General features: G+C 45.8%; 1 protein-coding gene across 4 annotated transcripts in view; it reads left to right on the forward strand.

Moving 5' to 3' along the window:
* The window catches only part of LOC138510516 (zinc finger and SCAN domain-containing protein 5C-like), a 143,221-nt gene that overhangs the window by 102,433 nt on the left and 15,937 nt on the right, over positions 1–24,851 (forward strand). For 2 of the 4 annotated variants that reach the window (XM_069626222.1, XM_069626223.1), the window contains 2 exons: positions 4,110–4,226; positions 8,757–8,846. In XM_069626222.1, coding sequence (XP_069482323.1) covers positions 4,110–4,226; positions 8,757–8,846 — 207 coding nt within the window. Of the gene's footprint in view, positions 1–4,109; positions 4,227–6,204; positions 6,383–8,756; positions 8,847–24,851 lie in introns of all 4 variants that reach the window. The other 2 variants (XM_069626225.1, XM_069626224.1) reach the window with 2 other exon arrangements.

Genomic DNA, 24,851 nt, shown 5'->3' on the forward strand with positions numbered 1-24,851 from the left:
CCAGCACTCTATAGTAAGATAGGGTGTGCTGGGTCTAGGAATTTGAAAAGACTAGTAAAGTCAATTTCACTTTACTTTCTCGGGGAAACAGTAATTTATCCCAGAGAAGGTATTTAAACCTTGGGAAAGTCTGGAAGGCTTCCATGTGCCACTGCACTGAGGGTGCTGTGTGCCAAACATGAAAAGATGATGGCTATGGAGTTGTCTAAAACTCCCTAACCAAGGAAAACACAAGAGTAAAACACATTTCAAAAAACATGAGAGAGTGGGAAAAAAGGGTCACACTCTCTCCAGGTAAAAAATCCTCAAAATCCAGCAAAGTGGCTGGGGGTCTCTAAGATGAAGGGAATGAGCACATTTTTGAGAATCCTCCCTAACAGCGGGGATTGAGGCTGCCCGAGGAACCATACACTCCACATCAGGAGAAATTGCTCAAGAGTTTGCTGCATTTTATGAGGACCTATATAATGTAGAAGGGGTGGTCAAGGAACAGGACCTTGAGCAATATTTACAGAAGGTTTTCCTACCTCGGCTCAATGGGGTGGAGGTGAGTGAGTTCGAGGACCCCATTTCCCAGAGTGAGGTGCTGCTGGCCATTCAGTGGATGAAGATGGGGAAGGCCCCGGGGAACAATGGGTACACAGTAGTTTTTTTTTAAAGCTCTGGCTAGTGAATTGCTCCCCCACATGGTGAAACTAACTTTATAATCATATTCTGGAAACAGGGAGGACACCTGCTTCCTTTCGATGGGCGTTGATATCTGTAATTCCGAAGGAGAAGGGACTGCTCAGGTCTTGGTACCAGCACAAGTACTGAGGCTACAGGCCGAGGGGTCAATAGATCATCCCGGTGACAGTGCTGAGGGACCGGAAGGTTCTTTTACCGTCAACATGTCCGAGGGGGCGCCTATACGCCACAAAGCTGCAAGTCATATCGACCCATATCGATCTTAAATGTGGATGCTAAAATCTTTACGAGAGTGTTGGCCTTCTGAATGCCGCTTGGTGCATTCGGACCAGGTGGGATTTATCATGGGAAGACAGGCAGGGTGCAGACACACTACGGAAGACACTACACCTCATGGATGCAGCGAGGGATCAGGGGGCAATCCCACACTGCTGGCCCTGGACGCTGAGAAGGTTTTCAATAGAATAGACTGGGGCTTTCCTATATGGGGTTATGCAGAAGTATGGATTTGAGACTAGCATTTTGAACTGAATCAAAGCACTATACTCTAATCCTTTGGCACTGGAAACTCTCAAGGGTAGTTGAGTTGCAAAGGGGGACGAGGCAGGGATGCCCGCTCTCACCCCTGTTATTTGCTCTGTCCATGAAGCCCTTGGGTGAACAATTAAGGAAGCTCCCCCAAGTGGAGGGAATCCAGGTCGGAGACAGGGAGTTCAAGTTGGGACTATATGCAGATGATATTCTTTTACATCTGAGTAACCGACATGGTTCGGTATTGGCAGCTATGGCATTGATTGAGGAATACGGGTCCTTCTCCAGGTTTAGGATGAATCGTCAAAAGTCTGTCCTGTTCCCATTTGATGAGGATGGTCAAAGGAATGACGAGGTCCTTCGACCATTGGGGATGGAAGTTCAATTAGAGAGCATGCATCACCTAGGCATGAATTTCACTAGATCTCTGGAGGACTTAAGTGGCCCTAACTACCCACCCTACTGGAAAGATTATATGGGGACGTTGTGGTGTGGGGTAAATATACTTATGGATGGGCCACTTGAATGCCCAAAAAATTAGTCTCCTCCCGAGGGTCTTATATATGTTCCAGATGTTACCAGTGAGAGTACCGGAGCTGCTGCTGAGAGAAGCTAAGGGGCGGATGTTTCGGTTCCTCTGGCAGGGGCAAAGACCAATTATTGCCTAGGATACCCTGGTGTTACCTAAGGAGTGTGGGCCTCCCACACCTTATGCTGTAGTATAAAGTTACCCAATTGAGGGGATTGGTGCCACACCTTCGGGAACACCTGGACAAACAGTGGATTTATCTGAAGAATTGTCATCTGTGCCCAGCAACGGTAGGAGAGTGGCTTTGGGTCCCGAGAGAAAGGGTCCCCAGAAGGATCAGAGAACATCTCATATTGGGAGTGTTGTGGGAGGTGTGGAGAAGAGGCTCGGCGATGAAAGGGGTCAATGCGTGGCCATCGTCATTGAGCCATCTATGGGCCCCAGTGATAAGGGACGACATCCCAGAACTGGAGAGCTATCTGGCCTGTTTCGCAGCGGGGCTGACCAGAGTTGGACTGTTGTGGGTGAAGGGTGCTTCATCACGATCCAAGAGCTGGAGCATCATTGAATATTTGGAAGTTGTCAGTCTTCCTATATTTGAGGCTGAAGGGGGTGTTTACGGCAGAGAAATGGAGGGAGTCGATACAAAGGGAACTCACCATAAACGAAAAGATTCTAGACACGCAGGAGGAGATGAAGGGACTAATTTCACAGCTCTATATGGCACTGGTGACAGCAGGGGCCAGTAGTGTGGAAGGGCTCTGCCTAAAGTGGGAGAGAAACCTGGGCGTGGAGCTGGGTGAACGCCTATGGGTAGAAAAGGTGTAGGAGAGCATTTAAGACCACTATAGCATGCCAGTATAAAATGTATGAAACTGTTACACCACTGGCATTATGATCCAGTGTGGCTCTCTAAAATGTTTCCATCGGTGAGTCTGTTTTGTTGGCACGGTTGTGGGTTAAGAGCTGACTATTGGTACATGTGGTGGGGATGTCAGAAGGTGCAGATATTCTTGGTAGAGAGCCTGGGATGGATCAAGGAAGTGGAGGGAGTCGACCGTTGCATAGACCTGATGCTGATATTATTTGGCCTGGAAAGACAGGAGGGAGGATGTAAAGCTCTGCCTCACATGGCCCATTTTCTGCTGGTTGCAGCCAGGGCATGCCTGGCAAGATACTGGAAAAAGGAGCAACTACCGGATATGGGTAAATGGATGGCCAAGGCTAAGGATGTTTACCTCATGGAGAAAATCACAGCTGCTCTCTATGTGGGAAGTTCAGTATTGGAGTGGGAGTGGCTACGATTTTGTAATAAATTCATGGGAGGGGTGAGGGGTGGTCGGCTTGGGAGTATGCGGCATACTCAGAGTTGAGTATTAATCTCATGTATGATGTATCTTGTAGATGCCGCCTCCTCCTCTCTCCTCTCCTCCTCTCACTGCTGAACTCCAGACTGAAAATGCACTGGTCACCTGCCTACCCCCTGTTCTCGGGCCCAGGTCCCCTTCCCCAGCAGCTGCACACCTGCACTGCCTCCCGGGCAACCCCTGCACTTGGGGGCTTTTTCTGTTTCCCTACAGCCCCCACCAGCTCTTGATACTTGATGCCTGCACTAACTATTTATTTATTCCATTAATTTATTACTGTTGATCATATGTACTGCACTAACCCCTCCACCTTCCTCCTGCACTTTCCCTTTCCCCCCTCCCCTGCACTTGCGCCATCTCAATCTCACCTGGCCTAGTAAGGTTGTTGTCTGTCTTCCCTCTGTTCCCCCTCCCTTGCCTCGTCGTGCCTTGAAACACTTATGTATAGGCGTGTTATAAATGCCATATCATATTATCATATCGTATCATGCTGTGAAGTGACCTCAACGAGGTGGAGACAAACATTGAAGAAGTATTATGGTGGATGTTCAAAACGCTTAGTTGTGTTTATGTTGGAGGGGGAGGAGGGTGGGGTGAGAGGTGGGGAAATGGGGTGCAGAGATGATACGCATATTTGAACAGTTGGTGGTGTCTAATGGTTGCTGTTATGGTGGCTTGTGCACCTTTCTGTGAAATTCAATAAAAATGTCAATATAAAAAATACAAATAAATTGACCATGCCATTGGCTGAAAATGTGAGGTGTGATTGAGAGGTTTGGAGAATGGCACCACACGCTGATTGAAGCCTAAAATGGCAGCTTGATTAAAGAGATTAAAGTGACTCACCACTATAGAAACGGAATATTGCATCCTACAAAACATTTGTAAATCATGTTCTCTTGGGAACAATATTGTTAGTTTAAACAATACATTTCCTGTGCGTGTCATATAATGATGTTCATTGTGCAATATCTTACAGTTCTTATATTTTTCAGCAGGGTTTCCATTTCTTAATGATGACTTGTGTTTGAGGAAGGAAAAAGAGCCGAACCCGAGTTTGGTGGACCCGGTTTTTATATCGGAAGATGAACATAGCCTTAGCCCTGGCTCAGGTACAGGAACATTCTGATATATTTCTGAGACTTATCAGTGAGTGGCCCCTTTCCATTGTTTACACTCTTACCCAAAGGATGCTCCTTTCCTGTTTCCATGTATTCTATGGCCCAGAGCATTGTACTACATGACTAGACTGTAAAGGGTAACCCCCATTATGTCAGATAATCAGCTCTCGCCACCTTACAAACCATATTGGGTATTCCTTCCTCACTGTAGAAAACCTTTTCCTTAGACTCCAGTCCCTCCTCGCGAGAGTTCTCCCTACAGCTCATCTATCTGAGCCAACAAATAGGTACTTCTGCGATGGCACTTTCTGCCTTACCTCAGGCAGTGGGGCCTGCTGATCCAATGTGTGGGTGGGCATGGTGTGAGTAAGGTGAGGAGGTACAATAGCTGATGTAATAAGGATTACCCTTTGTAATCAAGGCATTACCTTCAGCTTCCCTCTCATCTCTTTCCTCAACATACAAGGACATACCACAGCTATTGTTGAAGACAGGTCCCCAAAGTACAAACCACAAGTTCACTATAATATACTGCAAAAAGGTGAAGGTTTATTGTGTGAACCAAATGCCTAATTTATGATTATACAGATCCCAGAACTAAAATGCACACATTGACATCTCTCACCCCTGGAAGAGCCAACTTAAAGTGCTTCAGAGAAGTCGACGGACAATCCCATGTTCCTGCCCGACAAATGGTGGTCATGACATCCCCCATCATATAAGCCCAAGTTGCTGTATTACCCCTAGTGGTACTTTCATGAACCATGATAGGGAGCAAGAGACCTGCCAGATTGTAAGCTTTCATAATCACCAGTCTGATCCAGAAAATAAGAGTGGATGCAGCAGGCTTACCCCCATCTTCCTGAGACCATATAACAGATTTTCACACGTACTGAACTCCTTAGTTCATTCCATGTGTGCCAGCCGTACAACCTGTAGGGTTAATTTCTTTTCCTCCTCAGAACCAGATGATCAGCCCAAAGTTGGACGCACTATGTCTTGTTGATGATGTAAAGAAGAGCTGACTTTGGGCATAAGGCCCAGACAACCTATCAAAGCGAGTGCCTCTGACAGAACGCACAGATACACAGTCTTTACCCAAGGGGAGCAAGATCCCCAATCTCCTTATTCCTTTGGACATAAATGTTGGTAGGACAATCTTCTGTGGGTCCTGCCATTCACTTATCTTCATCTTTTAAATGGTCGATAATTGGTACTTGCGATGCACACATAATGTCATACCAACCAAGACAATCTCCTTAATCATCAGGATCAGTCTCTTCTGTAGAAAATGTTAATGTTTCCCAGGTGTGGCACAAAAGGGCTGGCCTAGTTCCTCAAGAAATGTAGCATCCCTTTGCAAAGGAATTTGCATCTTCTTCAGACTCACTAACAGGTGCTTTTCCACTCGCTCCTTTTGAAGTGCCTGACAAATTGCCTTATCCATCAAGTCCTTTAGTGAAGCCTTGGATTTAGGAAGGACTGGGCACTAGGGGTGCTTCCTTTTTACCCTAATATGTATCGCCTCGGAGCCTTTACCACACGGTTCAGGGGAGCTCTCCTCATATCTCTTTGCATGAGAGATCCTAGATATAGTAGGCTCCCTCCTCCTCTTATGTGACAGTGAGAAAGAGGGAGATCGAAGATGATGTATTTTACAGGAACGTTTGCCTATCCTGTCTCTCAATTGTCCTGGCCTATGCACATCCACAGAGAATCTTTGCGTGACACCTGTGACAAGGCCAGTACAGTACCCTTGCCTTGTCCAGAGGAGGTGAGTACGCCACTCAGCTAAGAACAGAAGGGTAAGGAGAGATCCGAACCCGTCCTATCCCTGAGTTGGACAGTGAAATCAGAGAGGTCCCCAGTTCCTGTTCCCCCTTTATGCCAGTATGTTTGCTTGCAGACCACTATCTCCAGCCTTGCCTCCTGTCTCAGAAACTGCCCGGTGTATTTCTCTTAATGGCAGAGCTCCTGTCTCAGAAGAAGATCCAAACAGTTACCAGGCAGCTGCAAAGAGAAAGCCGCAAAGTGAAAACATCTGCGACTGCTGTGATACACAACAGGGACAACTCCTGTTGCACTGGACAACCACCCATGACGACAACCCCCCATGCTGTACTAGAAAGCGGACACAGCACCAAAAGGTACCCTAGACCAGTGGTCTTCAAACTGTGGGGGTGGCCCCCTAGGAGGCCCAAAGGATGCCCCGGGGAGCCACGAGGCTCTTCAAAAAGTGATTATGGTAACGGCTTATAGTAGAAAATATAGCAGATATGGCATCTGCGAGGCTCAGCAGCAATATTTTTACTCATAGGGCGACTCAGCATAGAAAGGTTTGAAAACCACTGCCCTAGACCAACAGGGAACAAAAGTAGAGGGCTTACCTGGAGATCCCATGAAGCGGGCCCCTTAACAAGGACATGAACATTGCCCTCCCAGGCTGCCAATCGCAGCATGTGGAGAGTGTGCGTGGAGGTGGTGGCAAGGGTTTAGCCCTTTTTTCAAAAATATCCCTCAGCATGCACGCCCTGGTGGGGAAGACAGGGCCAGATTGGCTGGTGAAAGGTGACCAATCCTCACCGGAGGAGGGGATTTAAGCAGGGGACAGAACGGAGGAAGTGTGTTTTTTTTGGGTGAGGTCAGATGTGGAGGAAGTAGGGAGCAACGGCTTGTGGGTGAGATTTGTGTTGCAGGTGAGATATTGGCTTAGGTGTGGAAGTGGTTCTCCATTGTGAGTGTTCATGTTTGTGTGGTGAGTGAGTATAACGTTTAGAATAAGGAGCAAGTGTGAAGTGAATGGTACAGAGTAAAAGTGAGATGTTTGATGTGGTAGGTGAATAGTAGTGGAAGGAGGAAAGTAGTAGTGAGAGAAGAAAAGTACTAGTGGGAGGAGGAGAGTAATAGTAGTGGGAGGGGGAGAGTAATAGTAGTGGGAGGAGGAGAATAGTCATGGGAGGGAGGGGAGCAGTAGCAGGGAAGAAGAGTAGTGAAGTGGAGTGGGAGGTGAAATAGCATCCAAGGAGGGCGGCAAAATCGGGAGGATTGAAAGATTGATGTGGCATCGGAAAGGAGGGAGGAGTGACCGAGGAGTGCTCAGAGTAGAGAGGGAGAGGTGAGAGTGGGCGTCCGAGGATATCCTGACTCAAACTATTGTAATTATTGTACCCCAGTCCCCAATGAAACACCAACCCTTTGTTAGAGTAGGCAGCACTAGAAAGTCCCTGAAGGAGCCTAGGTAGCTGGCATTTAGGAAACATCCGTAGTACAAACCAGTTAGTAGACAGTAGGGGTCAACATTTGGTAGTACTAACCGGGGGTTATGTATGCCTGGGTTAGGGTGGAGGGTCGTAACAAAACAAGAGAGACTGGGACAGTCCTAGGCCCCTGTAATGAAAAAGAAAAACCCTTCACCTGTCTCTCCGACTCTGTGTGGATCCAGTGCCATCTGTGACACACCTCATTCATGTGTCTGGGATCCACGCCGCTCTGTCCGCACCTGCCGATTGCTTAATTCTCCGACTTCCATTGAGATGGGTGCTGACCACGCCACGTACTCTGGTCCAAGGGTCACTGCAGGCATCAGCATCAGGTTTTTATGCCCTTCCTGTGAGGTGCAAACCACTGCATGCGCTTCCTCCCACCGGCTGTAGGTGTACCCTTCTTCTCTTTGTAAGAAATGCATATCAGAAAGTGCTGCAGTGTATTGGCTTAGATTGATGAGCTGATGAGGAGTTACCTGCACATGGGGGACTAGAGTCTAAGAGGAAAGAATAGCTCATATGGTGAGTAAGATGATGGAGGGGAGCTAAATGTAATGGCTACTTCTGATCTACCTCTTGCTTCCTGAAAAGAGCATTTGATAGACTCAATTGGGCATTTCTGGATTAGCCATTTTAATTGCAATGTCCATGAAGTGTAAACCCATCTCCTTTCTGCCCAGCCTACCTTCTTCTATGGCATTCTTAGGTTATGGGTCATACCTAGTGGAGCAAAAAGGTTGGGTCTTGATAATGGTAGATGGCACAAATGTGAATGAATAAATATCCACTTTAGTGATCTGTCTTTAGTCCCTCCTTTTGGATGTCACTGCTACTGGAATTTGCAGAAAAATGAGCATTCTGTGTTAGCCGTAATAGTAATTGGTTGCCTTTGCTGTCACTTTGCTGTACTTTTTTAAAAATGTTAAGCCTGTGTCTGTTTTGTGTTAATCACTTTAAGGACTGTTATCACTTGTCATGGAGTGGACTATATTTCTGCCTTAAAGTCATGGCAAACGTCCATTGTGGCCTTGAAGGCTGCATTAATATATGGCAGCCAACACCTATTGGCTGTGCCTCCGCTTGTTCCAAAATGGTAGCGCTTTATTATTGGAATGCCCCAATGATACAATTGTACAGCTATCTTTACTTTTCACTCTTATTTTCTGCATGGTAAATAATCTGTCCCATATTATATATTTGATTGTTGAATGTTCTACCCTAACCATTTTTGTAAATTAGAGCATATTTTTCTTATTAGTTGTTTGTATTCGGATAAAAGACGAGATTGCAACTTATCCCATGGACCATCGGGACACTGAGCGTGTAGACAGCATCATTTGTCCAATCGGTGAGTACAAGTACTTGGGCCACAGTAAATGGAAAAGTTGTTAATTGGATTGGATATGGTCCTTTGCAATTTTTGTTTGAACTGCATTCGGCAAAAGAGGCTACTCACTATTCTTAGAGAGGCACAGCTACACCCTACTGATGAGGTTCAACCAGACCGAAACACGTGTCTGGGGTTGCTGTTGGTACTCTTGTTCAGAGGAGAATTGCCTAGCATTTCGGTGCTGGACTGTCCCAGGGCAGGACAAAGACTGATATGTTTGGGATATTTCTTCTCTGTGAAAGATAGTGAGCTAAAGACTCTGGGTAAGGCTCTTGTAACCAGGACTCATGTCTGGCAGATAGTCTCCCAGGACCCCCCCTTGTTATCTGCATATTTCAAGTAACTTTGGGTCTCACCCTAAGTTACTAGGGGAATCCATACGTGGACCCCTTGCTCACTATTCTTAGAGAGGCACAGCTACACCCTACTGATGAGGTTCAACCAGACCGAAACACGTGTCTGGGGTTGCTGTTGGTACTCTTGTTCAGAGGAGAATTGCCTAGCATTTCGGTGCTGGACTGCCCCAGGGCAGGACAAAGACTGATATGTTTGGGATATTTCTTCTCTGTGAAAGATAGTGAGCTAAAGACTCTGGGTAAGGCTCTTGTAACCAGGAGTCATGTCTGGCAGAGAGTCTCCCAGGACCCCCCCCCACCCCCCTTGTTATCTGCTGATCTGCAGGGCCACAGACACCTTAGGTCGGGCTCATTAAGGACAGTGAACATCTTCATTTTGGTACATTTTGTGGAATTGTAGCAAGACAGTGCATTTTAAACAGTACAGTGGTGACAACCCCAGAAAATAGAACAGACTGTATGCTTTTAGTTTAAATCATCAAGAAAGTCAAAAAGAGTGTTTTGACAAGCATATAGACCATAAATATGTTTTAACAAAAGATACATTTTTTGAAAGGCAAGAGGAACGCAACCTAATGCCTGTTTATTTCTTTCCGTATTCTTTATTGGTTTTTAGAAACAAATTAATTCAAACAAGTGAAATTGTATTTGTTATTTCGTAGATAGTATTATACCTTAGTCAACATTTAAATATTATTAACATTAAAGCCCCTCAGACCCATTTGTCCGTCTTATGTATCTCCATATATATTAATACATCACTATCATCATTTGGGATGAACATTATAAAACCATCTTTTTTGATCTTTAAGAGGTATAAATGCAAGCTTGCCCTTTCATTTCTAAAGCTTCCCTTAAAATACCCCTTCTAATCAGTATTTCTCTTACAAACACATGAACCATTATTTTGACTCATACATTGATTCCATATATATCCCAGAAGAGATACCATTCCATCTCAATGTTTTGCCCCGTCTTATTTACCCAACTTGTCATCTTTTCCATATGATAAAGTTCTGCTGCTTTCCTCAAACACTCTTTTTTGGTGGCATGGGTACACCTCTACCAGAATTAGTTCTAACATGCTATGGCTTCTATTACAGTGACTGACTTCTGGCATTGTACAGAACTTAATGGTTCCAGTCAAATCAACAACTTGCACCCCCAAACGTTTGCCTTTTGTTTTTGAACCTGTCCTCACTTTTTACAGGGAAGTGAAGGCTTGATCTTCTCTCCACTGGCCTTTTGCTCATTCTGCTCTGGGGAAACTGACCAGTCCTTCAGACTATCAGTACTGGGAAACTGTTTCCCTTTTGTCTTTTCACCTTTCTGGTAACTTTTCAACAGTTCACACAGCAAGATCCAATGCAGTGCAGTGGGGATACTTTTGTATCACCCTAATCTTTTACGCAAATCGGGATGTTTTCTTACTTTTATATGTGCCTAAAGACAAGCTGGTGCAGGCAATTATATTTTTAAAATATTAAAAATTCGGCAAGTTCTAATGGACACCTGTACTACAATTCTACAAAACCAAGGTAGTCCCTGCAATAACATACGGCATGGCAGCCAATCTAAACCTACCTGAGGAATTCTGGTCGAGAGTTGAAGTGTAACGCTCACCTGATTCTCGCAGAGGCGCCGGTCTTGACTGGGCAACTACCGTATCTTCAAAGGTGATGTGTAGCACCCGATTGGCTCTTTGGGCTGGACCTCTGTGCACTGTATGCCTGACTTCAAGAGTGAGATGTCTGCAGATAGAAAATATGGGATTAACGAACTGGGGTTATGGGGGTGTCCCTATCTCTTCCCTTTTTGCTCTCCTGTAAGTGAATGCCGAGCTCTCCATCTGCCTCGGGGCAGGGTGCTGTAACCAGTTTCTTCACTGGGTAGGTAGCGCAGGCCTCTTGACTTCAGAGGACTGCTGTCCGTCGTTTACTGCACGAACGGTAAGTTTCGAGTAATTCTATTGTCTTTAAAGTCTTTAGTAATGATGTCTCTTGTTTTGCAGGGTTCCGGCGAAGGCGGATGACGGGCTGAAGTGAGTTGAAGATGGAGTCCGTGTGATGAATAGAAGCGCCTGGAAGCACGTAAGTAAGCGCTTGTTGCCTGCTTCACGATGCGCTCTAACTGTCTTTTTATTTTGCAGGTACGAGTTCGGAGCGGCTGCAGGGTGCCGGAATACCCACTGGGTTTGATGTGGGAAGGAGTAATGGCACGTGAGTATTAAAGTTCCCCAATGTCTTTAAACGCACCTTGTTTTGTCTTTCAGATGCGGGATACAGCGCCGAAGGCCTCCGGAGCGTGCGAAGAGTTGGTAAGCTTTTGTCTTTCATATGCCGGAATGCAGTGTGAAGACCTCCGGAGCGCACGAAGAGTAGGTAAGCCTTTGTCTTTCAGATGCCGGAATGCTAACCTGTTCTTTCTTGTCTTCATAGGTGTTGCTGAAGACTGGATTCAGGATGGTAAGCCTTTTTTCCTTAGGCCCAGGATCCGATGCAGAAGACACGATGAGCGTTCTGCTGCAGAGGATGCAGAATAACGCAAAGCAAGATTCATCCACCGGGTGTGGTTTAAATAGCCTCCTGTAGTGCTTAGGTGTCTCCTTCCACAGCCACGCCTAGGTAAGAAAAGAGTTCCTGCCTTCCAGAAGAGTTCCAGTGTTCTGAATCTAGGGAGTGGCTCCTGCCCCTCCCAACAGGAAAAGTAGTTCCAAACAGAAGAGGATCAGAGGCTCAACTGGCAGGCAAGTAAGCAGCATGGTCTGCTGCAGGTAAGTCCACCCAAGCATTATGAGCCCGGCGCTTCCAGCGCTGGGACTGGGCATATTTATGAGCCTGGTGCCACTGGCGCCAGGACTGGGTCCAAAAGGTCCCAATTGGGACTGGTTGGCACTCGGAAACTGGGTTATGGATCTGCTTCCAAGGGAGTTGGGAAAACCGTGACCTTTTGGAAGCAGAGATCATGACAGTAGCCCCCCTCAAGGCCCCTCCCAAACCGGGCTTCTCCGGGGGTTTTGGCTTGTCAGGAAATGTTCGGTGAAATCTTTTGATTAGGCGAGGAGCGTGGACATATTCAGCAGGTTCCCAGGATCTCTCTTGGGGGCCGTAGCCTTTCCAGTCAATTAGGTAAAATAGTTTAGATTTGGAGATCTTGGAGTCCAGAATGCTTATGACTTCAAACTCGAGTTCTCCATCAACTAGGATGGGTTTTGGAGATTTAGTTAGTCGGGTTTGAGGTTGCACGGGTTTTAATAGAGAGACGTGGAAGACCGGATGTATCTTCATGTGCGGGGGCAAGTCCAACTTGACCGCTACTGGGTTTACTATGGTAGTGATGGAATAGGGACCAAGGTATCTTGGGTTGAATGTGCGTGGCCCTTTTAGAGGTAGATATTTGGTGGATAACCAGACTTGGTCCCCTACTTGATATTGAGGGGCTTCCTTCCGATGTTGATCTGCTCCTTTCTTGTATTGTTCTTTAGCCCTTTGAAGGTGAGAAACAGCTTCCTTAAAGGCTTGGGTGATTGTAGAATGCAGGTGGTCTACTGCTGGTGTTTCAAGATCTTGGAGGGGATCCAACTCCGAGGTTCGAGGGTGACTGCCGTACAAAAGAAAAAACGGTGTTTTCCCAGTTCCCGAATGGACAGAGTTATTGTAGGCATATTCGGCTATCCAAAGGATGTCTTTCCAAGTTTTTTCAGTTTGTTGCAGCATGCAGCGTAAATACTGTTCCAGAGTTTGATTGGTCCTCTCGGTTTGTCCGTCGGTCTGAGGGTGGTGACTGGTCGATAGTCTCACATCAATTTGAGCCGACCGACAGCAACTTCGCCAAAAATGAGAAATAAATTGACTACCTCGATCCGAAATTAGAACCGAAGGAAAACCGTGTAGTCGGACGATGTTTTCGAGAAATTCTCGGGCCAGAGTTGCTGCTGTTGGCAAGCCTTTGAGCGGAATGAAATGCGCCATCTTGGAGAATAAGTCCACGATTACTAGAATCGTATTGTATCCGGAGCATGGAGGTAGATCAGTGATGAAGTCCATAGAAAGCGTATGCCAAGGGCGAGGTGGGATGTCAATAGGGCGTAAGAGGCCTGCTGGTCTTTCCTTTTGACTCTTGTTTTGGGCGCATACTCCACAGGACATTATAAAGTCTCTGATATCTTTTTTCCAAGACGGCCACCAGAAGTAGCGCTTGATCTTTTCTGAGGTCTTGGCCATACCGGGATGACCTTCCATTAAAGAATCGTGATAACAAGAGATTACTTTTTTCTGTAAATCTGTGCTGGGTAGGTATAATCGTTCTTGGAAATACAATAAGTTGTCCTTTACTGCAAAGTCCTTTCCCTGCAGATGCCAATTCTGTTTGTCTGCTGGAGTTACAAGTTGCCTGGCTTTATCCTTAACTTCCTCTATGGATTCTGTGGCGATTACACCCAGAATTCTTTGTTCGGGAATGATTGGTACAGGTTTAGGGTTGATCGAGTGTTCTTCCACTCCCATCCGAGAAAGGGCATCAGCTTTACCGTTCTTTGTACCAGGTCGATAGGTAATTATGAAGTCAAACTCGGCAAAGAATAATGCCCAACGGAGTTGTCTAGAGGATTGGGCTTTTGCGGTTTTCAAATATTGCAGGTTTCGGTGATCCGTAATCACAGTAACGGTGTGTCGGGCCCCCAGCAGATAATGCCGCCAAGCCTTAAAGGCAGACTTGATAGCCAGAAGTTCCTTGTCAGTAATCGTGTAATTGATTTCAGGAGGCGAGAATTTGCAGGACCAAAATGCCACGGGATGCAACTGATTGGTTACCGGGTCCTTTTGTGATAGAACTGCCCCCATGGCAAGGCTTGAAGCATCAGTTTCCACGATGTAGGGGAGTTCGGGACGAGGGTGTTTTAAGATTGGTGCAGAGATAAATTTAGTCTTCAAATCCTGGAAAGCTTGTTCCGCCTCGGTAGACCATTCAAAACGTTTGTTTTTCTTTAACAAGTCAGTGATGGTCTGGACTATTCGAGAGAATTCGGGGATAAACCTGCGGTAAAAGTTAGCGAAGCCTAACATGCTTTGCACACCTTTCACGGAGGATGGTGATGGCCATTTGAGAACTGCATCGACCTTCTTTGAATCCATATGTACTCCGCCAGGTGATAATATGAATCCCAAGAATTCAACTTCAGTCACGTTGAAAACACATTTTTCCAACTTAGCGAAAAGTTTGTGTTGACGCAATCTTTCGAGGACCATTTTCACGTGTTTCTGATGTTTAGATTCCGATGAAGAATAAACAAGGATGTCGTCAATGTAAACAACAACACACACATCTATGAGCTCTCTGAGGACATCATTCATAAAATATTGAAGGCGGCCGGGGCATTGCAAAGTCCGAAGGGCATGACCTGATATTCAAATAGCCCATACTTGGTGCGGAAGGCCGTCTTCCATTCATCGCCCTCTTTTACTCGTACCAAGTGGTAAGCTCCTCTAAAATCCAGCTTTGTATATATGCATGCTTTTCTGACTTGGTCCAGGAGTTCAGGGATCAAAGGTAACGGATATCTATTCTTAACGGTGATCTGGTTCAGGGAGCGATAATCGATACAAGTTCTAAGGTCTCCTTCCTTTTTTGGAACGAAGAACAAAGCTGAAGAAGCAGGGGACTTGGAAGGACGAATAAACCCATTTGCCAGGTATTGATCCAGGTATTGTCGAAGGTGAAGGTTCTCAGGCTCGGTGAGGGCATAAATTCTACTACAAGGAGGAGTAGATCCAGGTATCAGGTCTATCTGGCAGTCATAAGACCTATGAGGAGGTAGAGAGTTAGCCTGATCCTTCCGGAAAACATCTTGGTATTCTAGGTATTCGGGAGGTAACTGGGGAGTCTCTGAAGAAATTGCTGCCAGTGCAACACCAGGTGGAGGGTGACAAGTAGAGACACATTCTGGAAACTGGACCGTTCTTGCTCGCCAATCAATCAGAGGATTGTGTTTCTCTAACCAAGGTATTCCTAGAATAATCTGAAACTGAGGGGCCTTGATCACATCGAACACGATCTTCTCATGGTGTCCATCTTGACTTACTAGCGTCACCTCTTGAGTGGTATGCGTTACTGGCCCGGAGGCTATCTCCGTACCATCCACTGTAGTAATGACGTCCTTTACAGCCTTGGGACAAAGAGTTAGATTCATCCTCAAAACCATTTCATGATCCACATAATTGCCGATGGCACCGCTGTCGACGTAAGCTTCAATTGCATGTAATCGATCCGGATTATCGGGGCTAATGAGGACCATAGGTATCACGAAATGCGAGGTCACGGAACTGGTTTTCACGCTCGGCAAGAGGACCTCTATTCTTGTCGGGCGAGGTCGTTTCCCTGCTCAGAGTTTGTAACTTTGGTAACTGCAGCTCCTACTGCCTTCTTGGCAGGTTTCACCGGACAGTCTCGAAGAAAGTGCCCTGAGTTTCCGCAATATAGGCATAATTGCAACTGTTTTCTCCTTTCCCGCTCCTTTTGTGTTAGAGGACCTTTCAGACCCCCTATTTGCATGGGTTCCCCGGAGTCTACTCCTTTGGAAGGAGTTGGCGACTTGGAAAATACTCGAGCATCAAACTTGGAACGGTCGGCCTTCCTGTTCTGCAGTCTATGATCTATTTGAACGACCAAGTCTATATAATCCGAACAGTCTTGCGGGGGATTCACTACTTGGGCTAAAATGTCTTTGAGCTCTCCACGTAGACCTCTATAAAACAGCGTAATCCTTTTGTCCTCAGGCCATTGAGTTTCCACTATTAGTCTATTGAAAGATGCAATATAAGCCAAAAGGTCTTGATTACCCTGTCGCAACGAAAGAAGCTCATTGTCCAAGGCCTGCCCCTGTGAATGTCTTGCAAACAGTTTTTCCATACTAAGCTGAAAGGCTTGAAAATCATGGAGAACCGGATCATCTTGATTAACTAGAGGGATCGACCAGTCTGCCGCATTGCCACTAAGGTACGAAAGTACAAAAGCTACTTTAGCTTGATCAGTTGGAAAGGCTGCTGGCCGGCATAAGAAGTGCAACCGGCACTGATTGATAAATACTGCAAACCTCTTTGGGTCACCAGAAAATCGTTCGGGCGGAGCCAGAGGTACATTCCCAGGTAGGTTGATCTGCACTGGATTCATAGAGGATGTTGAAGGAAGATTTGCCCCTGATGCGGGTAACGGGGTCTGCCCGGCTTGTGACTGTAGCAATTGTCTAGCAAGAGCATCTGTTCTCTCCTTGGAAATAATTAGTTCCCTTCTTAGAGCATTCGTTTCCTGACGAGCTGCATGCACTTCTGCCCTTAGTTCCCCAAGTAACCGGGCTAGGTGGTCAGTATCCGAGGTTTCCATAGCGCTTGGGCGAGAGTTTTGCGGTAGGCTTTGCGTTCTGTAACGCTCACCTGATTCTCGCAGAGGCGCCGGTCTTGACTGGGCAACTACCGTATCTTCAAAGGTGATGTGTAGCACCCGGTTGGCTCTTTGGGCTGGACCTCTGTGCGCTGTATGCCTGACTTCAAGAGTGAGATGTCTGCAGATAGAAAATATGGGATTAACGAACTGGGGTTATTGGGGTGTCCCTATCTCTTCCCTTTTTGCTCTCCTGTAGACCCCCAAAGGTTAACGCTCTCACCTTAGGTAAGTGAATGCCGAGCTCTCCATCTGCCTCGGGGCAGGGTGCTGTAACCAGTTTCTTCACTGGGTAGGTAGCGCAGGCCTCTTGACTTCAGAGGACTGCTGTCCGTCGTTTACTGCACGAACGGTAAGTTTCGAGTAATTCTATTGTCTTTAAAGTCTTTAGTAATGATGTCTCTTGTTTTGCAGGGTTCCGGCGAAGGCGGATGACGGGCTGAAGTGAGTTGAAGATGGAGTCCGTGTGATGAATAGAAGCGCCTGGAAGCACGTAAGTAAGCGCTTGTTGCCTGCTTCACGATGCGCTCTAACTGTCTTTTTATTTTGCAGGTACGAGTTCGGAGCGGCTGCAGGGTGCCGGAATACCCACTGGGTTTGATGTGGGAAGGAGTAATGGCACGTGAGTATTAAAGTTCCCCAATGTCTTTAAACGCACCTTGTTTTGTCTTTCAGATGCGGGATGCAGCGCCGAAGGCCTCCGGAGCGTGCGAAGAGTTGGTAAGCTTTTGTCTTTCAGATGCCGGAATGCAGTGTGAAGACCTCCGGAGCGCACGAAGAGTAGGTAAGCCTTTGTCTTTCAGATGCCGGAATGCTAACCTGTTCTTTCTTGTCTTTATAGGTGTTGCTGAAGACTGGATTCAGGATGGTAAGCCTTTTTTCCTTAGGCCCAGGATCCGATGCAGAAGACACGATGAGCGTTCTGCTGCAGAGGATGCAGAATAACGCAAAGCAAGATTCATCCACCGGGTGTGGTTTAAATAGCCTCCTGTAGTGCTTAGGTGTCTCCTTCCACAGCCACGCCTAGGTAAGAAAAGAGTTCCTGCCTTCCAGAAGAGTTCCAGTGTTCTGAATCTAGGGAGTGGCTCCTGCCCCTCCCAACAGGAAAAGTAGTTCCAAACAGAAGAGGATCAGAGGCTCAACTGGCAGGCAAGTAAGCAGCATGGTCTGCTGCAGGTAAGTCCACCCAAGCATTATGAGCCCGGCGCTTCCAGCGCTGGGACTGGGCATATTTATGAGCCTGGTGCCACTGGCGCCAGGACTGGGTCCAAAAGGTCCCAATTGGGACTGGTTGGCACTCGGAACCTGGGTTATGGATCTGCTTCCAAGGGAGTTGGGAAAACCCTGACCTTTTGGAAGCAGAGATCATGACATGAAGGCTATCTTTGGAAATCGGTTTTGGGTCTTCCAGCTTCAGCCCCCATGCCAGCCATTCGTCGCGACCTTGGCCTCCAATCACTAGCCTCGGTAGTACTCCAAAGTGCAATTCTACTCTACAGAAAAATACAGACTTCTGACACCCTCCCGATCTTTCGAATAGTAGAAGCTGAATTGAACAAAGGAACCTGCTTACCTCTAATGAATTGGGCAAAAAAAATTGAGGAAAAACTAGATGAAGTCCTCCTCATCTCAAACCCTGGACGAGTCAAGCTAAACAAGCTAAAACTTTCACAACAAGACTGGATACATACCAACGAAAAAATACTCCAGTATAAATCTCTAAAAGATCTGCCACCTACTCACAACTGGCCAAAGTTCCCGCTGAAATACTGTGAAAAATTCCCTGAGAAAAAGCTGAGAAAATTACTTATGCGGGCCCGCTTAAACCTACTTCACACTAGAGAAATCCTGGCCACCAGAGCACTTACAGAAACATCAAACTGCCGGGTTTGTGGCCTAGCTGACCAAATAGAGTCAGTCCGACATCTCCTCACCTCCTGCGCAGGACTCGCGGCAGAAAGGCGGGCTCATCTGGCACCACTCGTCACCTGCCCTACGACACTTGATGAAGAAACAATATGGTTTCGACTGATTGCGGGCAATTCTACGAGATGGTCTAAAGCGGCAGCCAAAGTTCTCGAAGTAGCCCTTGCGAAAGCAAGTGCTCTTGGCCCCGCTTCTTCCATTTCGTCAAAGCTGTCGCCCGAACCCGAATTATCTTTCGGGATTCTACATAAAATGAAAATATGTGTTATAAATGAAGATTGAGTGGGTGACGATAGGATTGGTCTTTGGAACCACTCAATGATACAGGCTTGATGACATTTTGAGGAGAAGATGTGATTGTGGCATTAATTGTTTCAACCCCTGAGCAATGTCCAGCATTATTGAGCATAGAGGGACAGAAACATGTAGAGAATTGAGTAAAAGAATGGAGTGATATACACACAACTGTACAATATCTAGGATTAGGAGTATCTTCATTCAGGATCTATTGATGTACTTGGCGTAAGAATGCAATCTCATGTATGAATTTGATGAAACGTCTGTTTATCATCTTGTGGTTATAAGTGATTATATGTGTGACTACTGTGATCCTGTATATTAAGGTCACAAAAATCTTTTTTTATCTCTTTGCATTTAATAAAGACATGGATTTTTATAAGAAGTTGAGATTTCTAATATATTGGTAAAGAGGGATCATAATTTAATTCACAAAATTGGTATTATAATATCAAATTCTTTCCTTTTTGTTTTTGATGTAGATTATTATCCCAGATAGTAGAAAAGTTGATTGGCCCCCATTTGTTCTTGGTTAGCCGATTGCATTGTAAAATTGGCGAGTTAGCTTGGCATGTGAAAGAGCCATCCTGAAGGTCACATGTTCCTCTAACTATGTTGCCATGGGGAGCGAGTTCCAGAGTTTCATTGAGATATTTGAAAAAGCGGATCCACTGTATTTCATTATTGCATAATGCTTGGGTTCAAGGGGTATCTCATTGCTAGACCTTAGCGTTCTATTTGATCTGTAGCTGGAGATTGTTCACTGCAGGAATTCTGCTCCTTTGTCATGAATTGCGCTGTGAACAATGCAGAGCGTTTTGAAATAGATCCTTTTCTTCATTGGCAGCCAGTGTTGGGATCTTAGTGTTCTCCTGATATGCTCTCTCTTGCCGAGTCTTAGGAGCCTTTCTGCTGAGGTCTGAATCCGTTGCACTTTTTTGGTGAGTTAGTCAGGCATGCCAAGATCGATTCTTTTTCCTAGTGTATCCTTGAGATGAGATAATGGTGAGGGTTTTATATGGAGAAGTGAGAAAGGATAGTTTCCGTCTGATAGAGCCTAGGTGTAAGAAGCATCTTTGTACTACTGCGTTAATTTGAGGTTTCAGTGTTAGTTCATTGTCCATCAGAATTTGTACCACTTTGGAGGGTTCCTGTCTAGTTCCGATTTCCGTATGCCATGGTATATGCGGTTGCAAAGTGGGGTTATTAGGCATGATCATGATTTCACTTTTATCCGGTTTGATTTTGAGGTTGTTGTTGCTCATCCATGTATTGATTTGAGAGAGGTAATTGACAAGGGGTTTGCTCTATGTCCTAGCCGGTGGAGATTTTGAATCTAAATTAAGAATCATCTGCCTAGTTGTAGCATGTAAGCCTGTATCACTTGATGAATTTCATGAGACAAGCCATATACATTTTGAAGAGTAGTGGTAAGAGGGAGGAGACTTGTGGAACCCACCTCTGTGAGTATGAGTGAGGTTGAACTGAAAAGGGGGGCCAGGTGATTTCTGTTCTTTAGGTCAACAAGGATTTCATCCATTGGAGCGCAATGTTGCTAAGGCCTATTTCTTCTATTCTTGTGATGAGGGTTGCATTGTTGACTGTCAAAAGCCACTGAAAGTTCTAATAGTATCAGGCCATAGGTGGTGTTTGCATCTGAATTCATTTTTAGGTCATTCCAGATGGAGAGCAGTGCTGGTTCTATCCCTCTCATAGTCCGGAAACCGACTTCTGTCTACTCCAATAGGTGGTTGGTTTCCACGTGTGTCAGGATTTATCCATATGCATATGTTTCTAGCAGTTTGCCGGGATAAGGGATGTTTGATATTGGAGGGTAGTTGGAGTTGTCGTGCTTCCTTTGGGATTTTTGAGAAGAGTTTTAACGTAAGCATATTTGAAACTCTTAGGGATGGTTTCTGTTTTCAGAAAATGGTTCATGAGGTGGCAGGAGTTTTTTGCAGGAATGTCTTTGCTGAGGATGTTCTTGTAGATGTCCGGTGGGCAAAGGTCTACTGGGGAAACAGCTTTGTTGCTTTCCTTTACTGGTTTAGTAAAGTCTTTTGTGGAGATCGATGAGAAGAAGTTCAGTATTGTAGTTTCTTCTGCGGCTGCGTTGCTTGTGATATCATTGCTCATGTCCTTGGGCATAGCAGTCATGGCTTGGTTTATGTTAAGGACTGTTTTAGAGCTGTTTGCAAGGTTGTCACAGAGTTTCTGCAAGGGATTGGGGATGTGATTGTATGGTATTGGGCTTCTTATCACGTTTATGATGTTGCACATATCTTTTTGTGCATCACTTGCTTTTGTGGGACATTCTGTATGATGCAGTTTCTTTGCTTTTAGGATTTCTACCTTGTAGAGCAATATCTGCTTTTGGTATGCCTGTCTGTCCTGTGGGTTATACTGTTTCCTCCATGCTTGTTCTAGTTTCCGGTTAGTATTCTTCAAAGCTCAGAGGTGGGAGCTAAACCATCTCATGGCCACTTTCTTCTGGCAAGGGGCAAAGAGTTTCTTTGGTACTACAGAATATAGAGCTTCTTTGATCCATTTTGGAGTGTTTCCATTATTTCTTCTAGTGGAAGTGAGTCCAAGAGAGAGTTGTGTGGTTTTGTCGATTCCAGTATAGTGTTGTGGTACAGGGGTTGAGGGATTCCCAATTTCTTTTCTCATTTGGAGCTAGATAAATCCTGGAAAGTGGTCACTGGAAATGGCCTGCAGCCTGGACCAATACACACATTGACTCTAATGGAGGCCTGTGGGCCACCAGGAAGGTCAAGGATCTACTGTTGGTCTGTGTGCCACCACTCTGGTCAGTAGGTCTGGTCAGAAACCTGTATGTTTCTCTACCTAGAGGTGATCCGTGGATCTTCTCAATGGCCCACATACCACTGCAGCCCACTGCATCCAAACTGCCTTTATTTAATGTTGGGATTCATACTGCACCCCTCTAGTGGGCCCTAGAGTTGGGGTAACCCCAAGAGGACAACAAAAACTCCCTTTTAAGAAAGCTTGGATTGCAGGCCGGATCCCCTCTAAAGTCTGCAAGCCACAATGGATGCTCCCTGAACATATTCTCCTCTCTGGCCACCAACCTCCTGTGCTGACCCAGTATTCTCTGCCACATCCAAAAGACCGTCTGGGCATGGCCTGCAGCACTACTCAGTGGCTATATTTGACCATGCTGGTTAACCCCCAAACCACTAGAAACAACTTCTGGACATGGCCTGTGTCTCTGCCTGGTTATAATTTTATTATTATTATTATTATTGCTAGGGTATTTATTGGGCACAGACCTAGCTTTACAATCATATGGGGAATAATAAGGCTAGGGAGTAGAGAAACAAGGGAGTGGGGATCTAACAACAGGACAGGGAGGGCAATAGTCAGCAATGGATTTGCAAGTAACCAAGGGCGGAAACAGTGGGGATAAGATTGTCCAGTCTCAGGTTAGGTGGGTAGTGGATGCTGTATGGACCTAGGTGTTAGGGAGGAGCCATTCCTTGATGTGTGATTTATATTGTGATGTGTGAATAGCCTTTGGCTATGCCTGGGCCCTCCGAAAAACCCAACTGGCCCACTAGAAAAAGCCCACAGCCGTGCTCAGTGGATACTTTGACCAGGACAAAACCTATGGGCACCTTCCCTGTACCTTCTGAACCACCTCATTGGCTCACTGTGCAAGCATGTGGACATGCCCAGTGGCTTCCTCGACCATTGCAAGGCCTTCCCCATGCCACCACAGGACCCCCAAGTCTTCCAGATTAGCCAGTGGCTATGGACTGCAGCCATGGGTAGTAACAACTGTACTCCCCAAAGTGGCTAGCGGTTTGTTGGCCTAGGGCATGGACTTCAGCTGTAGCCCACCTAGCCTCCCAGAGTGGCCAGTGGCCTTGGAACCCCTGAAATAGCCACTGGCCTTGTGCAGGAGATGCTCCGGGCATGGTCAAATTGACAATTGGGTATGGTTGGAGGCAGGTGCAGTAGCCACAGTGGGTATCTAGGTGGTACCAGGGGCATGGCAAAAGGTCATGCCCAGGCCAGTTAATACAGTAGATGGCAGGAGATGCCTGAGGCATAGTCAAAGTCCATGCCTGAGACAAAGTGGTCAATGGGAATGACCTTAGCCCATGCCATTGTTTTCCAAAAGTGACACTAATGGCAAATGGCCATTGGCTTTACATCTGGCAAAAGCCACAGTCAGTGGGTCCTGTGTCTGACGCATTACTTTTGGCCGTGCCCTAGGCACTCCCTTGCTGAACATCATTTTACCCCTCAGTCCTTTTCTTGAGGCAGGGTACCACAAAGGCTCGCAATATTGCCCTTTCGGCAGGACCCTGTACAAATTCAGCAAACCAAAATAGCACCCAGCCCAAAAAATGTTTGTTCTTGCCCACCAATCAGATGGGCTCTTTTTCTGAGAGCCAATCAACTGTCTGCATACTGAACATGCAGGCCCAGATCCTGGGTCCGAGAGAAGAGGGGCTGTAACTCAGATTGAAATAGCCAACGGAGTGGACAAAGTTATGTATGGATATTCAGAGTGTTCTGGGCAAGTGCAGATATCCTTAATCAATTCTTCGTCCAGTGATCTTTTAAAACAAATATGCCAGAAAGTGGCATATTCACATAAAATGTGTGGAAGCATAATAAGGACCTGACAATCTCTCTTTTCAAATGCTTGGTGGAAATCTGTTCAGTGGTTTGGACTTCAGTACAAAGAAAATATTTGTATTCTGCGAAGGAATGGGAAAATGTATGTTTTTGGACTGAAAGGTAGCCCAACTTACAATTATATTGGGGTACCCCTAATCACGCTCGCACTAGATTAATAGTTCACCCCTCTCGGGAATTAAGGCCAAGAGTCTTGTCTTGCAAGGATAATTTAATCTGTACAAAAATGAGGATGGGGGGAAAAGGACTCTGCCCGCCCGACCAGCATTCTGTCCTTATTCCGTGGCCGGCTCCTCCAGACTGATGGCAAGCAGGCGCCTTTATATACTGTTCAACTTAGTTACTGGATACTGGCATAGCTCATCCAAAATGGTCTTTCTTCCTTACAAGGTCCCATTTTTTCCTTACAAGTTCCCATTTAGGACAAAACTACTTAGCATACTGCTGCCTAGGCAGGAATACATTGGCGCTTCATTTTTCATCATTTTGCTATATTACAAACATTTATATATAAACACACCTTCCCGCCATAATCTCCACACTTCACTCAATATCCTCATATTATATCTGGTCCAGCAATTCTGCTTAAAAACATTGTTTTTCCATAATGATGTATGTGGTGCAATAGGCATGTGTACACACTTATTCTTAGTATGCATGAGCTTTTGATGGACATGAAACTTCGTGTGCTCTGCCAGAGCTAGCCGCGCCCCACACAATGCCTGTAGTCTATTTTTAGCACAGGCTGCATTCCTTTTGGCACAGAGGATTCTGCTCTTTATCATGCTCTGAGAAAACTAAATGCAATGTAACAGTTTTACAAATTCATTCAACTAATAGTTATTTGCACCTTATATTTAAATATTAACTATTTTCATTTAGTGCCTGGCCACGCCTGTGTGTGATTATTTTTGCACGAAAAAGCTTTCTCAGTGCTATAGTGCTTAGAGAAGTCTTGCCTAATTGTAAAGCGCTTCGGGGGGTGCAGGAAGGCGCTATCCAAGGTGCAAGCTCCTCCACAACATTCCCCCCTTTCATTACGTCTGCAGTAACAAACTCATCCCCACCTGACATATCAACAATCTCAGAAATATCAGTTTGAGTTTTGCTATTTATTGTATGGCAATTGATACCATTATCTTTGCACTATTAGGGATTATATGAACATAACATCGGAGACAAACTAGGCATGTGCAGAAGAGAGCCAAGAAGAACACAATCACAGGCACCAGTAGTTTTACTGCTGCCCCCAGCCATGAAGGGACCCAATCAAAGCCAA

Source organism: Ambystoma mexicanum, chromosome 6p (genome assembly GCF_040938575.1).
Source record: "Ambystoma mexicanum isolate Mex_15411 chromosome 6p, UKY_AmexF1_1, whole genome shotgun sequence".
NCBI classification, from domain to species: domain Eukaryota; kingdom Metazoa; phylum Chordata; class Amphibia; order Caudata; family Ambystomatidae; genus Ambystoma; species Ambystoma mexicanum.